The 18,539-nt window shown below is 37.8% G+C and overlaps 1 protein-coding gene across 1 annotated transcript; it reads left to right on the forward strand.

Annotated features, from left to right (window-relative positions):
* LOC131005451 (protein CASPARIAN STRIP INTEGRITY FACTOR 1-like) lies at positions 1 to 2,708 on the forward strand. The gene is made up of 3 exons (XM_057932462.1): positions 1 to 331; positions 552 to 601; positions 2,337 to 2,708. Exons 1-3 carry the CDS (start codon positions 253 to 255, stop codon positions 2,478 to 2,480), a joined length of 273 nt encoding a protein of 90 aa, XP_057788445.1. The 5' UTR covers positions 1 to 252; the 3' UTR covers positions 2,481 to 2,708.
* Positions 2,709 to 18,539: the final 15,831 nt, after the last annotated feature.

Below are 18,539 nucleotides of genomic sequence, written 5' to 3' on the forward strand. Positions count from 1 at the left end.
CTTTATGGATATTTTTCCCAATTTTAAATATCAAAAGGCTGAAACAGTGGCTTCTTTAGAACATAATTCCAGTTTATCTGCTTAAAATATGATCAAATTTACTGTTATGGAAAAATATAATAAATTAATCGCAGCACTGTTTCTATTGGTTTGCTTTTATATTGAGCAGCCAAAAGAGAAAACCCTCTCTTCTGCTACTCAGAGAAAAGAAACAGAAAAAAGTTTGTTGATGAAGAATTGAAGAATAACAAAATGAGCTCCATTCATTTCAAGAAAATCAGCCTCCTTTTCCTCATCATTTCTGCAGCTCTTTTTTCTACTTCTTTTGCAGGTCATTAATGTTTATCATCAATTCATATATGTTTTGTATTATATTTGATGATGAAACACTTTTAATTATTCTCATTTCCATATTTTGCTTCTGTATGCTACTGATTAAAATGGAGCTACCATGCATGGAATCTAATGTTGCATCTCGGATTTTGTATAGATTTTTTGTATTTTTGTGTTTTAATTCATATTGATGTTATTTGCTAAAAAAAATGATGCAGGCCGAGTGCGTAAATCAATGGTGTCAAAGGCAGTGAGCACAAGTTATGAGGTAATTAATAATCTCTGCAATTAAATTTAAACTCTTAAATATGTCGTGTGGTAATAAAAGAAATTGTTTTACGTGTACAAGAGTCCTGTGATGATGTCTGTTTTTTGTGTGTAGGGTTCCTTAATTCTTGAAAATGATAGTATTAATTTCTTCTTATTTTGGACAGTTGACAAATTAAAAGACGACAGAAACTTACCTAAAGTATTCTCAACTGATGTGATCAACAAATAAATTTTTGGAAATTAGTAGTGTTGTAGCTAGGTGTGATCAACAAACTTACCCATACGACTCTTCACGTTTTGGTTCAAAATCTATCTTATTCTCTTCCCGACCTACTAAGTTAATTAATAATTAGTAATACTCCATCAACGAAAAAGAGTCATATCTATCATTTTTTTTTGGGTTAATTGCCCATAAAATACTGAACTTTCATCTAATTCTGATTTTGCACACAAACTTTGAATTGTGGCGTCATAATTACTAAGCTTTTGATTTTATCTGGTTTTTGCTACTAATCCAAATTTCGGCCAAGCTAATATATAATATGGCGTGCCAATTTTGACGTAATTTATTTATTTTTGCGTGACAATTAGTTGGCAAAATAATAATTTTTTATTTAATTTATTATCGATAAAAAAAGAACACAAAGCAAATAACTCAAATTGTCAATAATTTAATATATCAAATCAAATAATAGTATTTTTTAGTTGAATTAATTAATTGAATAAATTCAATAATAGTAGGGGGATTCTTCGAATTTAGGTGTGTCAGCCAAAGAACATTTTAATCATCAATAACTTAATATATAAAAAATTTATTTAGCTAAGTAATAAAGTTTATTAAATTTCATTATCTAAAGATTTTTTTTATATATAAACTATATATATTTATACTATTTGAATGACTTCTATTTTATATATTGGAGAAATCAGTTGTGTAATAGTGAACTAGAAAAAAATTGATTTAAACTTGAGAATTAAAAAATACTATTATTTGATTTGATATATTAAGTTATATATTGACAATTTGGGTTATTTGCTTTGTGTTCTTTTTTTTATTAATAAGAAATTAACAATAGTCACGTCAAATATCGGCACGTCATATTAGCTTGATATTTGACCGGAATTTGGATTAGTAGCAAAATCAGATAAAATCTAAAGTTTAGTAATTATCACGCTACAGTTCAAAGTTTGTGTGCAAAACCAGAATTGGATGAAAGTTTAGTATTTTATGGGCAATTAACCCTTTTTTTTTCAAGACTTAATTTCATTTTTTAATCATCACATCGTACTTCTATCCTATATTTAATTATAAATTATACTTTTATTCTAGTATTTTTTTATACTAACACTATCTCTACAAATTATATATATATTTTACTCATAATTTATTTTTATTAAAACACGTGTTCACTCTCAAATGAGACTCTTTTTTGTGGACGTATAGAGTATTCAATTTGGATCATATATATTTTTTTGAATCTCGTGGTATCCTACTATACATGGTATTTCATTATTTCATTTATTTATTTAATTTTAGGAAAAAATTTAAATTAGGGGAAAACTTAAATTTGGTGTATTTTAATTATTTCGAATTTCAAAGGTTGTGTGCAAAATTAGAATTCGTCCAAATTTTGTGTACTTTGCAACAATTTACCCTTTATTATATTAGAACACATGATGATCAAGTATATATATGTGTGTGATATATAATTTATTAAATTGAAAAACGGCAGGATTCAGAATCGTGGGAGGCAGTAAGGCACGATGAAGAGAGTGAGATACATGACAGAGTTCTGAAAGTGAAAACAAATGATTATGGAAGATATGATCCTGCGCCAGCTTTCGTTAAGCCTCCTTTCAAACTCATTCCCAACTAATATTGATCAAACGCCATCACCACCGACATCATCATCGTATAATATATCTCTATATATATAGTATGCAATATATGTGAATCATAAATAACTAGTGTGTCACGAAAATATATAGTAATGAATGTATGCATCGCATGTATTTATACGATGAATGTTGGGTTTTGTATGTCAGGCTTTTCAAGCCACAAATATATATATGTAGGATGCTATATGTGAAATATTATGACTTTATGAGGTGCCTCGTTTTAATTTCATGAATATTTTATTATTACTTGAAATGTTATATGAGGTACTTAGCTCTGTACTCCCTCCGTCCACGAAAAAACTTTCTAGGAGTGAGCGATAAGAGTTTAATTTTTTTAAAAAATTGTTGGGTGTATTGAGAGTGGAGAAAAGGTTGTTGAGTGTATTGGAAATGATGAAAAAAATGTTTTAATTGGTATTAAGAGTGATGAAAAAGTGAAAAGTAAGGGTAATGAGATATTTATAAGTAGTGGTGTATAATCCAAAAAATAAGTAAGAAGTTCTTTTATGAACGTCCCAAAAGAAAAAAATAGAAAGTTCTTTCGTGAACGGAGAAAGTATGATTTATGGAATAATTATCAACTTTCAACTAGCGAATTCAAATAATTTATATTTTGCATGTCATTGTGTAAGCGCACAATAGTCGATAGATGTACAATTGACATATAATTTATATATATGAGACACACTCTTATACGGTTATACCTTCATTCTAATCTATATCTATACTATATTAAAAAGGGAGTTTCCAATTTGAAATCAATTTCAAATTAATTTAAAATTGAGTGATAATTTTGTAGTTATAATAAAATTGAAAATTTATGTTTAAACTATATATTTTCCTTTTCATTTTCATTTTCTTTAACTTCTTATTTGTTGTTACATTTTTTTCCAAAATTGTGAAATTTGATTAATTATAAAATATTTAATATGTATATCAAATTAAAGATCACGATAAGAGCTTTAATATATATTTTATGAATATATTTGATTTAAAATGTAAAAATTAAATTTGTTTAAATATTAAAGTTTTATAAATTTTTCTCTCCTCTCTCATCTTTTTTGAATAAATATATTTTAATTCTTTTTAATTAGTATTTAATTTTTAATTTTTTAACTTATTTTTTGTTTTTATTTTTCATAATATCAAATTTTATAATTGTCAATTCTTTTTTATTTTTTTAATATTCAATTAAAATTAATTTTTTATTATATTTATAAGTATAATAATTAAATTAATAATTTTATATAAATATAAAAATTAAAAATATTTTCTCGTGCATTGCACGGGATGCAAATGCTAGTTACTAGAAATTATGAATTTTTTAAATTAGCTAGATACATAATTTTTTTTGCATTTATTACAAAGATTAATGGTCTAGATTAAATTTGATATACTATGAAATTTATAGTTTATATCTATCTATTTATATATCTGTGTTATCACAAAGTTGCAATATTATAATATACTCCCTCCGTCCCAAACGAAATGTCATGTTTCATTTTTGGGCAATACACTCTCTCTCTATACTTAATATTTAAATAATTTCCACCAACCCACTTTATCTACTTTATACACATTTCTTAATTTCCGTGCCGAAAAGAAATAGGACATTTCGTTTGGGACGGAGGGAGTATATAAAAGAAAAGTGCATTATTACAAAATGCATTATTGTATATATGAAAAGCTTCTGTCTCACTTGAATAGGCCTGCGAACACAAATACTAGAAAAGGAGTAATTTATGATAAAACATGAAAAATATAACTTTTTAGGTTATATTTGTCAAAATAAGTAAGAAAAAGGATAATTGTAGGTAAGATGGAATAAATATTTTTTTATGTTAATAATGAGTTTTGTGGGAATATTGGTTATGTATTAAAATTTCATTTTGAATAATAGCTTATTGAAATGAGATGTCCAAATAAGACAAGATGACTTATTAAATGAGATTGAGGGAGTATGATTTTTTACGATACTATGAAACAGAATATTTTTACAAGATTCGGTGTTTTCAAATAGGGGACTTAGTCGATGAGGCCTAGCCCAAGCGACAAAGTTGAGGCATGCATCAAATACCATCTCTTTCAAAAGGTGATTGATTCAAGTCACACTGCGCATGTGGGTTGTATTTTGTTTGGATGTTGGGTTGTGTTGTATTTGTTTGGATGTTAGATTATATTAACTGTTTGAATATTTAATTTGATTTATAATAGTATAATTATTATTTAATTAAATATAATATACTCATATATCTTGTATATATCAAGAACAAAAAAAATAGGGACTCACTGATAAATAATTTTTAGTTTCTCATCATTATAAAGATGAGAAAACTAAATTACAAAGCTTGCGCGCGAGGATATATTAATTAGGGTTAAGATGCAGATCCACCCCTGAAGTGGACACCCCTAGAGCGTATCACTCCCCATACTCGACGTTGGCCCAAATAAACCCCCAAAGTCCATGAAAAGGGTACATTTAAACCCAACGAGAAAACGGTGGGTTCACGCCGTTAACTTTTTTTTTTTTTTTTTTTCCGGATTTCTCCCCTTTCATATTTTTCGGCCATTTCTCAAGCATCGTTGCTTGCACAACTCCCTCGTCTTCATTTTCATCAATTCTCGGAAGTTGATGGCCTCTCCTCCCAATCTTCACCATCCTCTTTCTCAGCAGTCATAGCTTCTTCTTCAAGAAATCGGACTCAATCACATCGGACACCTCGACTAGATCGCCGTTGGAGATCGAGACATCGGACGTAATCAAGAAGCATGAGCCCGGTTTTTCGGAGCGGGCGCGGTTGCAAAATGGGGTCTGAATGCAGGTTCTGAACTCCCGTGGACCCCACCCGCGACCTCTGGTTCTGCCTTTTCGTCCCTTGCGATTCCGACCAGTAGAAACTCCCCGTGATTGTCTTCTTCTACGACGGCAGCTTCTTCTACCTCTCCCTCGATATGAAGGCCTACAATGAGGTCTGTCGCCCCTTCGCTCGCACGCTCCCGATCGTGGTGGTGTCGGTGAACTATCGCCTAGCGCCGGAGCACCCATATCCAACTCTATGCGTCGTCCAGTCCGAGACAGCATTTGCTCGGATCAAGGTGTTGGGAGTGGTGGCCATACAACCCTTTTTCGGATGAGAATAAGCTAGCAAGTCGGAAATGGAGCTGCAAGGGATCGATGTCATCGTCACCAACCAGCGGACCCAATTCATGTGGACAAAAAGGTGCAAAGATGCCTTCCCATGGCTTCTTGTTTTAATTTGTTGTGCAGATCAAACAATTCCCATGGAGAAATCACATGGAATCGGAAGAAATGGCTAACAGTCCAAGAGTTTTTTTTATGGCAGTGAAGGTAGGCTGGTCGGAAAAGATGAAAGGGGCGAAATCCAAAATTAAAAAAAAAAATAGTTAACAGCGTGAACCCACCATTTTCTCGCTGGGTTTAAATGTACCCTTTTCATGGGCTCTGGGGGTTTATTTGGGCCAACGTCGAGAATGGGGAGTGATACGCTCTAGGGGTGTCCACTTCAGGGGTGGATCTGTACCTTAACCCTATTAATTATTTAGAAATGAGATTCTTAATTTATTTTATTTCAATGATGATGGCATTCCCACTATGAAAAAAAAAATAAGGAGAGGTGTAAATAAAATTTTCAAATAGAAAGGAAACATTGTTGATTTCTTCAAACAATTTTGCTTTGACGAGAAGGGCAAAAGCTAAAGAGCCTGCTTGGTGTTATATATTTTCCAGCATTTATCAATCCAACCCATATGTGCTACTGTTTACCTTTTCCAAGTAACAAAACAAATTAATTATGATAAATAGATATTTTTAAATATAATAGCCTTTATTAAAACAACATATATATATATATAATTTCGTGAAAATACAAATCTAGTATTTCAATAATGAAGACATTAAAACTGAGAGAATAAGATAAAATACTCAATTCCATGCATATAGAATGTTGCATTATTAACAGATACATAACAAAGTAAGAAACAAAATCAAATATAACAAGAAAAAAAAATAAAGATTTCTTATGCTCGAAGACTTGCCAATAAGGATAATAAAGTGTGATACAAATCAAAACATAACAAGTAAAAAATAATGATTTATTCCTTTTATCCTTTCGAAACACATTTTCCAGTGAAATTAAAGATTACACGAGATATCAACAAGTTGTCTAGCAACATAGCCCCCAAAAGTTATATTCTCACTATAGAAAAGGGGAAATAAAAAACTTGTGTTATTTTGATCGTACTTCAATAATTCCCTAAAAAAAATAAGTTCTTTCATCTTCCATTTCACTATTTACCAATTCAGATACTTTTTTGCCTTATATCATCTCATATTAGATTATTAAATGATTAAAAAAAATACATACTAACATTAGACAATTTTTAAATCCTTAAAATTATCACATGTCATTAATCTATCATCTATGCATTCAATAAATAATGTCACACGAATTTACAAGTATAAGATCTTAAATGACTATTTACACCTTTCTACTAAGAGCACCCGCATCGCGGGTACTCGAGGAGGTCCTCGAGGAGACCATCTGCGTCGAGGAGGGCGATGCGGCAAGGAGCTCCTCGAGGACTCCTCGAGTTATCGAGTATCCTCGATAGGCCGGTGGAGATGGCGCGTGCAATGCACGCGCCCAATTTTTTAAAAAAATATATATGAAAAATTCGAAAATTCGAATTTATATATATTTTTTTGACTGCAGCGCCTCGGTCTCCGCACCTTTGACCGACCGTTTGAATTTTTTTTTTTTTTTTTTCTCCTTCTTCTCTTCTTTAAAACTACCCATCTTCTTCCTTCTTCTCCACACCTATTCTCCTTCTTTCTTCTTCCTTCTTCTCTTCACACCTCTTCTTCTCCTACAATTTTCTCCGTCATGGATCCACAACACCCGATATGGGAGGAATCAACTTGGAGGAGAGCCCGCCCGAGGAGGAACCGGTGAGTGCTCAGCAGAGTGTCTCCCCACCAAAAAAAGGGGGCCGGAGGAAGGAAAAGGCCACCAAAATGAAGCACGACAAACCAAAAGTTTACCGTCATACTTACCTTCCACAGCATACGGATCTCATCGTCCAAATTTGGGCGGATGAGACCAACGACTCGATCCGTGGGACGGATCAGAAGGGAGAGTCATATTGGGGCCGGATCCGCGAACGTGTGAACCCCATCCTCGGCGTCGACCTCGGCATCAAGCAACTTCAAGGCCACTGGTCCCGGGTGAGCGCGGATGTGCGTCTCTGGGAAGCTGTTTGGGTGGAGACGCGCAACAATTGGCCGTCCGGTCATTCGGATGATATGATTCGTGAAAAGGCCCAAACCATCTTCAAGGCTAGAAGCCCAACCAATGCCTCCTTCAATTTCTGGAACGCGTGGAGAGTTCTCCGGAACAATCCCAAGTTCAAGTCGATGTACCTCCTTGGAGACGTGCATGCCTCCAAGAGGACAAAGACAACGGAAGAGGGCGGCTTCACCACCTCGGCGTCGGGCGATGAGATCTCTTCTGCTCGGCCCATTGGCAACAAGGCGGCGAAGGCGGCGGCCAAGGCGGCGAAGGCGGTGGAGAAAGGGAAAGGGAAGGCAGCAGCGTCGCATACGAGCTCGGATCCTCCACCAGAAATTGTGGAGAGGTTGGATAGGAACGACGCGCAGATGAGGGCATTCACCGCCCAGTACCAGCGGATGAACGATATCCGAGAGAGGGAGCTCGATATGCAGCTCCTGAACACGGATACGACGAACATGACGGACGCACAACGTGCATTGCACGCGTCCATGGTCGCCGACGTGCTCAGGCGTCGTGGTCTATCCTAGGCTTTTAATTATGTGATTTTAATGATGTTTTAGGTTTTTTAATTTTTTATGTATTTTTTTTTATGTTTTAAATAGGTTTTTTAAATTTTTATGTATTTTTTTTTATGTTTTAAATAGGTTTTTTAAATTTTATGTTTAATCCAGTATTTAAATATGCAATTTAAATTATGCAATAAAATTTAAATGAAAAACATAAAATCAAAACTAATATTATCAAGGAGGCTATCAAGGAACCCCAATGCAGCACTACCTACTCAATAACACAAACACTATCAAGTAGGCTATCAAGGAGGCTATCAAGGAGGTCCCAATGCGGATGCTCTAAGTAAAGCCAATACTTTTCTTACTCCACATCATTTCCCTTTCCCTCTCTCTCATCAACACTTCACAAATTTGAGAGAGAGAGAGATAGAGATAGAGAGATTTCAAATGATCACCTTCCTACACAAAACATGAATTTTTGGTGTTGCCTTTTTCCTTTAATTAGTTCCTTTATCTTTCCCCCTTTTCAGACAGTTTCCTATAATGCTACATCAAACAGTCGGGCCAAAATTTCCATGAATACGGGCCACAAATGGCAAAATGGGCCCCGATTCAAAAGCCCTATTTTTCATAGGTGTGTTTCACTTAATTTACAACGGCCCATAAATGATCACCTACTCACCGTGGGCATGCATAATGTGCCCATCATGATGTGACAATTGTAATTATAGCTAGTAAGATAATTTTAATTAGAGTAAAATTTATTAATTCTCTTTCCTAATTAAAATTTCCAAATCAGTAGTGGGCACATTATGCTTGCCCACGGTGGGTAGGTGATCTTTTCTGTACAACTGCCTGCCTTTGTTTTTTACATTATTTTTTTAGCATCCACGACAAATCTCTCAAAATTTTACTTCTAAAAATACTCATAAAGTCTTCTCTAAATTATTTTTAACCCCTATTTTACAATTACACTCAACAACTCTCCTATTTTTTTTTTATCTATTTTATAAATTTAGAATTAGATTTAAGGGGGTGTAAATTTAGGATTAAATTTGAGGGGGTGTAAATTTTTTTGTGGGCCCAACTTAATATAGGTGATCTGTTGAATAATTATTTTATCTCACTTTTTATTATTTTAGCTCAAATTTAAAGTTAGATTCGTTGTAGATGCCCTAAGACAGATAAATATTATACAAAGATTGATTGTGATTGCTTCTCGGGAATGTACATGTTTTTTTTTTTTGAAATATATTTTGTTTGTTTTTATCTACCAATTTTTGTATTTCTTTTATCGTTTCACACAGGCTTAACATGTGTGCTTCCAGGATCAAATGGATAAGTAACAGAGTTTGATCGTGGATGAGTTTTGTACCACTAAAAACCAATACGGATAATATAGATAAATAAAGTTTTTGTGATAATCAATTATATTTATGATAAAAGTGATCTCTTTTTTTTCGGTTTTAAAATTTACAATTTTATTTCGTCTATACCTAAATCATAAAAATACGTATAAAGATTAGTAATTTTTTATTTAATGTATTTATTTTGATTCTAATGTCTCGTAAATAGTTATTAAGATTAGTAATTTGACATAAAAATCAAACCTCGATTTATTCTTTTTATTAGTTATTTGAAGTTAAAGGGGCAATGAAGAAATCGAGATTTAATTTATAAATTAATGAACTTAATAATAATTTAATTATGAAGTATCAAAATTGAAGTAAATATATAAATAAAAAATAACGATAGTGTGAACTAAGTATGAGCGGTGCTCACATAAAATATGTAACATGATATTTGTGTTGATGTATATAATAGATAAATTTAATAAAAGGGGTGGGTGAGGTGTGTTATTGATGTGTGTAGAAATGTGGACAGAGTAACGACGTGAATACAGGAACCGAGGCAAGAGTTGGACTCTTTCTCCGTAAGACAAAATTGCCCCGTACAGTACACACGGTTCGACGGCAAATGTCCCCAAGATACAACGGTTTAACGAGTACGAGACCTTGTACTAGGAACTCGAACTTCCAGCGAACTACAGAATACTCGGGACTTGAGTATGAACTAGAATGGAGAATGAGTAAAATAATTATCTGAGTTAATTTTCGGTGTGTCTAATCTCATTCTGCAGGGCTGTATTTATAGGAGAAGGAGGGGTGCGATGAAGAGGTGTCTGCCAGGAGGTGGCTGTTCGAACAAGCCAATGGTCCGAACCATTGCACTGGTTCGATCAAAGAGGTGCGAGCCAAACCGCCCCCACCTCACCAGCCTGATCCAACCGCTGCCACGTCAGCAACTTCATCCACCCAGATTCCTTATCCGCCACGCGGTGCCACGTCACACGAGCCACCGTTTCAGTTGTCAAAACTAAAGGCTCCTCAAAGCTCCTCGCGACGACGTCGCGAACGAGCTAAGTGCAAAGTGCGCCTACAAAGCGCCCATTGCGACAAGTGCGACGTGCACGTGCTCGGCCTCGGAAGGTGCAAATCCTCGTAGGAATTGAGTTTTAGCCTTAAAAGGCTAAGTCAAAACCCACTTGGGTGCACCATAGGTCCACCATAGAGAAGCACACTTGATTGTTCCTTTATGGTGGAGAGCACTTTATAAATAGCTTTACACTTCCTTAATTTTCCAATGTGGGATGACACTCCACATTTCCATCTTCAATGGCTATCTTTGGGCATTAATTACTCATTCAATTCTTAATAGATTTGAACAAGTAAATATACCAAATTAATCTACTCAAAATGTAGATTCCAAATATACCATTTAATTCCATTAATTACAAAGTAATTATGGACTAATAAAGCCATTTATTCCAACAAGGTGACCATTCCGTGTAAAATATTTTATTCCAGTATAATTTTCTATTTACAATTCCATATCCTCAAATCTCAATGCATGTTTTGAAATTGATTAATATTTTAATATAAATTAAAATGAAATATAAGATTAATATTGGAAACTGAAGGAACATACTTTAAAGGAAATAATAAATCGAAGACTACTATTTTGAAAATAATCCAGTGAGAAAATATATTAGAATACTCTTTATATTCATGTTTTCATTCTGTGTAGTATTTAATACTACTTATTTAGGAATCCCCCAACCATATATAGAAATTTGACGCCTTTTCATGGAACGAAAGGTTGACTTGTAAATAATCATGACCAATGTTTCAACTTTCAAGTTTGGAATTTGTCAATTAATAGCACAACAAGAAATCATATTTTTACCTCAAAAAAAAGAACTAATCATATTTAGAAAATTAATATCGACACGAAGTTTGTAATATGAAAACAAAAATAGGATCATGAAAAAAGGCTTTGGTAAATAGAGAAAATTAGCTATGAAATTGTCACTTTGTGTGATTATGACCTGTATGAGAGCATAATTTCAAGCACAATCAGAGAGAGAAGAATCGGAGATCTGGTCGCGCCGCTGCCGCATCGGGAACGCCGTTGCCGCTTCGAGAAGGTCACTGACTGAGGATCGTGCGGGAGAGAACGCCGAAGGATTCGCCGCCGCGTCGCTGCTGCTGGAGAAAGATCGCGTCGATGCTGCTGGAGGAAGAACGTTGCGCTACTGCTGCACTGAAAACGTCGCTGTCGCTGAGAGAACATCGTGTGCTTCGCTGTGAGGGAACGACAATTTGAAATTGGGGAGAGAGAAACTGATGATACTATAACAGATCTGCCGCCGACCTTCGTGCGCACCGCCAGCCGCCGTTCAGACGCCGTTCAGAGCTCAGCCGCCGTCCCAGATCTGCCGCTTCTCATAACAGATCTGTGAGTGTTGTCTCCTCTCAACTCTCAAGCTTTCGTCGATCCAGACAGCCACAGCCCAGCCGTTGACCACAGACAAAGCCCAGCAGTCAACCTCCGCACGCATCGCCAGAGCTCAGCCGCCGACCTTCGTGCGCACCGCCAGCCGCCGTCCCAGATCTGCCGCTTCCCATAACAGATCTGCCGCCTCCCAATCGAGTGAGTGATCTGTTGTAAAGCATCCCATGGCTATTTGAGGTTGATGAACTGTGATTATGCTAAATATGGATGTGAACTGAATTGAGTGCTTGAGATAACAAATTACCTCGATTGTGTTCAACTGATTGGTTGTTGTTGGAGTTGAGTGAATGGTGATGACAGATTGTTGGTAAATGATAATGGCAGAATAGTTCCAATTTAAGAGATGGGAGATGAGGTATGGAGAGAGGTGAGGAGACGAGGGGTGGTGAGGACCGGACAAGATGGGATGGTGAAGAAGCAGTTAAACCAAAAGACTCAAAGGTTTTCGAAACATTGGAAAGAAAGAGACGAGAATGAAGCAAAAAGAGTTACATTCTTTTTCAACAACATTCCAGAAGAATGTAGCTTCGATTTTTTGAGGAGAAAGTTCGGTTCCGTGAGAGAACCGACAGACATCTTTTGTCCAAGAAAGAGAGACAAAAAAGGGAAACCTTTCGGTTTTGTTCGCTTCGAAGATGTGGAAGATAGGGACGGTTTGCTAGTGCAGTTGAATAAGTTGTGGATTGGGAGCTATAAAATTAGGGTGTTCAAACCGAGATTCGAGAGAGAAGTGAAGGTCCAAGGAAGTAAAGGGAAGGGAATAAAATCTGACGCAGGTAGAAAGCCGGAAAAGCATAAGCTCGTGCATGCCGCAAAAAGGATGATGGGGGTTTCTTTTAAGGAGGTACTCACTGGATCCAAAGAAGGAGAGTCAGGACTTTCAGATTTGCTTCAGTTTAAAACTTCGGATGAGGAAACACGATGGCTAGATGGAGCTTTCACGGGTTTCATCAAAAATGAGTTCTTGTGGGAAGAGATTAATGAGGAAATCAATAGTGAAAGTGCTGGCAAACTGAAAGTGACGACGATGGGAGGAAATTTGGTGTTGATTCGTAGTGTCTGCGACGCGCCAACAGAAAAAGTTTTAACGGAGATGGATGAATGGAGTGAGTTCTGGTTTCAATGGAAGAGGAAATGGAACGTTGTGGATGTGTTTCAACAACGAGTTGTGTGGACGAGGTGGGCCGGGATTCCACTACATGCATGGAATCCTCGTTTCTTTGAGTTGGCAACTGCAAAGTTCGGTCGGGTGTTGAAGATGCATGAGAAGACGAAAGAAAAAGAAAAATTGGATGTTGCTTTGATTCAAATATCCACGGGCCTTAGATCCATTGATCAAGTGACGGAGTGTTGTATTAATGGAGCAAGGTTCACGTTTCGCATTGAGGAAATTCACGAGAATCCTTTCACTTCCATGATCGGAGAGTCGGAGCTCGAGGATTCGGGGTCGGATTCGGGATGGACGAGCGGGGATGATTCCATGGATCCGGCATCTGCAACCTTCGGAGATCGGAACGAGAGCGGTGAAAGGGATGGTGATGTTTCGGTTCTCCAAGAAATCATCGTTCCGTCTCCTTTGTTCCAAACCGTTGAAGACACGTTTGTTGAGGAAACTAATTTTGAGGGGGCGGTGAAGGGAGGATCGAAAATGCTTTTAAATTTGGTTGAGGTCGAAGGTGAGACTCAGCCATTCGTTAAGGATGGGCAGATGGACTGCCACGCTTTTCAAAGTCCAAATCAGATTTTGGAGGAACAGAATTGGACCGACTTTCAGAATGTACAGGAAAAAAGTCCAACTGGTGGCTTTACTGGTGTTTCTCTTGATGGGCCACGAAGAAGCGTTTATGAGGGAGGTCCTACTTTAATGTCGACCCAAGCGCAAGGAGAGAATAGATGCCCTATTCCGGAAAGGGAAGAAGCCGATTCAGTTGTGTACAGTGATTGTCAAGGTGCCAAAAATGTGGTGGAGGACAAGGCGTGGAATGAGGAAGGGCAAAGGATCGAAGTCAACGAGCTTCAGATATTAAGCTCTGAGGAACAAAGTCGTTCAAAGCAAAGCAAAAGGTATTCAAAGCAAAGCAAAAGGTTTGGTGAACAAAATTCAAAAGGAAAAAAAGGGAGAGAAAAGAAAAAGAATAGAGCCAGGGAGAAAGAGAAATGGGAACACTTCATTTCAGATTTAGAGCCAATTGATGGAAGGGGGGAGGAAGTGGCAGAGCAGGAAAGACAGGGGGAGAACGAAGAAGGGCATGAGACGACAGTTGGGGAGCAAATTTCAGGTCAGCAGATCTGGGATTTTGGAAAGAAGATCGGGCTTTCAAGTCAAATTCCAGACGAAGATGTTGCTCGACAGATTGAGGCGCAAGGTAATTTTCTTTCTTGCGTAAATGCTAGGAGTATTTTGAGGAATGTTTAATGAATTTGTTATCTTATAACATTCGGGGCTTGGGGAGTGTTGCGAAGCAGAGAGATGTTACTGATTTGGTGAAAGGGCAGAAGATCGATTTTTGTTGCTTGCAGGAGACAAAGATGGAGGTGTTCAGGGATTTGTTTTGTAAATCTTGGTGGGGGTCTAATTATACAGACAGAGCGATTAGGAATTCGGAGGGAAGGGCAGGAGGAATTGTATGCTTGTGGAATAGGGAGGTTTTCGAAGCTTCTAGTACGTGGGATTTACCGGGGGCGGTGGTGGTGAATGGTAGGTACAAGGAGGGTGATATTTTATGTTGCATCATCAACGTGTACGCACCAGTCGGCACAGGGGATAAGCGGATCTTGTGGGATGTCTTAAGCTCAATTGTGGAACAAAATACGGATAGGAGTGTATGTATCTTGGGCGACTTTAACTCAGTTAGGAGGAGGGATGAACGTGTGGGCAGTGGGGAGACGTTTTGCGCGGCTGATGCAAGAAGTTTTGAAGAATTTATTCAGGGGAACGATTTGGAGGAAATTAAAACTCAAGGCCGGAAGTTTACTTGGCACAAACCAAATGGAAAGTGCAAGAGTAAGATTGATCGCTTCCTCGTTAATGAGAATTGGCTGGCTGCTTGGGAACGGACGTCGGCACGAGGACTTCAACGTTCAATTTCGGATCACTGTCCGATTATTCTCACTACAAGATCGGAGGATTGGGGACCAAGACCTTTTCGGTTCCTCAATGCATGGGTGAATCATTCGGAGTTCGAGGAGATGGTCAAGCAGGTTTGGACAGGGACTAAGGTGGGGGGATGGAGATTTTTTGAGGTTAAGGAGAAACTAAAGAAACTAAAAGAGGCCTTGAAGGTGTGGAATCGGACATCTTTCGGTGAGATTGATCACAAAATTAAAGAACTTCAGAAGGAACTTCAAGAGAAAGATAAGGTGGACGAACAGAGAGGTCTTCAAGAATCAGAGGTGATTAAGAGAAATGAGATTCAAGCCCTGCTCTCCCTTCAACTGAAGAATAAACAGATGATGCTGCAACAGAAAGCCAAAATCAAATGGCTCAAAGAGGGAGACATTAATTCGGGTTTTTTCCATAGGGCAATTCGTGGGAGACGTGTTAAAAACGAGATTGGCGGAATGCTCTTTGATAACTCGTGGATATCTAAACCGGAAGAGGTTAAAGCAAGAGTGAGAAATCATTTTGAAGCTTTTTTCAAAAGGAATGAACGACTGATGCCCGATTTCCCCCTGGACTTCATGAGGAGGAAAATTTCAAATGACGAGAGGCAGTGGCTGATCAGGGATTTTGATCTGGACGAGATTAAAGAAGCAGTTTGGAGCTGTAGTGGAGACAAGAGTCCGGGACCCGATGGATTTAACTTCACATTCTGGAGAGCGGCGTGGCACGTGGTTAAAGAGGACTTACTCCAGGTTTTGAAGGAATTTCATGAAAGCGGCAAAATACCGAAAGGTGGTAACGCCTCTTTTATTGTTTTGATTCCGAAGAAAGAAGGGGCTGGGTCGCTCGATGATTTTCGCCCAATTTCTCTTATCACTAGCTTGTTCAAAATTGTGGCTAAAATCCTGGCTGAGAGATTGAAGAGGGTTATGGGGTCGATCATTTCCGATAATCAAAGTGCTTTTGTCAAGGGTAGCTTCATCCTAGATGGGGTGGTTATCCTGAATGAAGCTATTTTTGAGGCAAAAAAGAAGAGAGTGGGCCGTATTTTCTTCAAGATTGACTTCGCAAAAGCATACGACTCTGTGCAATGGGATTTCTTGGATATGCTTCTAGATCGACTTAACTTTGACGGAGTTTGGAGGAAGTGGATTAAAGGGTGTCTGGAATCTGGAATGGCAAGTGTATTGGTGAACGGGTCATCGACGGGAGAATTCAAAATGGAGAGAGGTTTGAGACAGGGTGACCCATTGTCACCTTTCCTGTTCCTTATCGTGGCGGAAGGCCTTAACGAGTTCATTGAAAGAGCAACGGAGAGGCAGTTCCTGGTCCCGGCGAAGATTGGCAAGGATAAAGTGCCCATTTCACATCTACAGTACGCGGACGATACTATCTTCTTGTTGGAGGCAGATGACAAGAATATGGAGAGCGTAAAAAAACTCCTGATTCTCTTTCAGTTCGCCTCGGGTTTAGCTGTAAATTTCGACAAAAGTTGTCTTCTGACAGTGGGAGTGGATGAGGCAGTTGAGAGGAGATGGGCATCGCTCCTCATGTGCAAGATCGGTTCCTTTCCGTGCAACTACTTGGGTACTAAAGTGGGGGGGCGCAGCAATGGTGTTGGAGATTGGAAGTTTTTGATTGAAAAAGTTTCAAACAAAGTGGCAAGCTGGAAGAAGAGACACCTTTCATTGGCAGGGCGAATTACTCTAGTCAAGTCGGTGTTGCAATCCATCCCGGTATATCAATTATCCCTCGCTTTCATACCTAAAGCGGTGATTAAGGAACTTAATTCACTGTTCACCAAATTTTTGTGGGGAGGAGGCACACAGATGGGGGGTATCACTTGGTTCAAGTGGAATGCCTTGTGCCTAAACAAGGATTCAGGAGGTCTGGGGTTTCGGAATATCGATTGGTTTAATCAGGTCCTGTTAAGTAAGTGGCTCTGGAGATTTTTAGGGGAGGGGAAAGCTCTGTGGGTAAGGGTGATCAAATCGATTTATGGGGGGCTAGTGTGGGGGGAAGGGGGTGAATGTTCGGTGGCGGGAAGAGGTGGACAGAAAGGGTGGTGGCAGAAAATTGTGGATAAGGTAGGAGGAAGGAGAGATCGGTGGTTCATCAATAATTTGAGGCGAAGAATTGGGGATGGGCTTGATACCAGCTTTTGGGAGGATGTGTGGGCGGTTGACAAACCCCTTAAGTTTGTGTTTCCGAGACTGTATAATTTGAGCCTGAACAAGAAAAGGCTGGTTGGTGAAAGTGGATTTTGGGAAGGAGGGTCGTGGGTGTGGAGGGTGGAGTGGAGGAGGGAGTTAAGGGAGAGGGAGAAAGGGTTTGCGGAGGATCTCCAGTTGGTTATAGCTGATTTTGTTCCTTGTGTAGATGTAATAGACGGATGGAACTGGAAGGCGACACCAGATGGATGCTTCACAATCAAGTCGGCATATGAAATTGTGGCAAAAACAAGAGAGGAGCAACAAGTTTTACCTTTGGAGATGGCAAAGGTTTGGAAGGCCCCAACACCAAATAAAGCCAAGGTGACGGCATGGAGATGTCTTAGAAACAGATTGGCAACATGTGATAATCTGAGTAGAAGAAATGTCCAGATCAGCGTGGAGGAGAGATGGTGCAATGCCTGTGTTTCTAGTGAGGAAACGACGGAACACCTGTTCCTCTATTGTCCTAAAGCAGCGGCGGTGTGGGACCAGATCTTTCAATGGCTTGACATCAAAACGGCAAATCCGAGAGGTATTTTTCAACACTTCATTTCTTTCATTGCGGCTGGAAAAAAGAAGAGAGAAAGAAGACTGCTTAAAGCTTTGTGGGTGGGAACAGTGTGGTTGCTCTGGGAAAGCAGGAATGATAGTCGTTTCCGGGACAAGGCTTGGGATATTGATAGACTTGTTTTACAGATTAAGGGGAGACTTTGGAGTTGGAACGAGGCCTACAAAATCGTGGAGTTAGGAATTACTTTTACTTCTTGGTGTTCCAAAGACTTCAAACTTGTTTTGTTGTTTTGATTGGCATTCCTGATGCCTTGATCCCTTTTCTTTTAATAAAATTTTTACTTTACTGATCAAAAAAAAAAAAAAAAATTGTCACTTTGTAAAATTAATTCGTAATCTTTAATTCAAATCTCATAAAAGGTAAAAAAAAAAAAAAATTATATATTACTCCCTCCGTCCCATCATTTTAGTCCCCTCCCACTTTTCACACATATTAAGAAAATGCATTTAATTTTTATATTTTTATCTTTTATGC

The sequence above is a fragment of the Salvia miltiorrhiza genome, chromosome 1, assembly GCF_028751815.1.
Source record: "Salvia miltiorrhiza cultivar Shanhuang (shh) chromosome 1, IMPLAD_Smil_shh, whole genome shotgun sequence".
In the NCBI taxonomy this organism is placed as follows: domain Eukaryota; kingdom Viridiplantae; phylum Streptophyta; class Magnoliopsida; order Lamiales; family Lamiaceae; genus Salvia; species Salvia miltiorrhiza.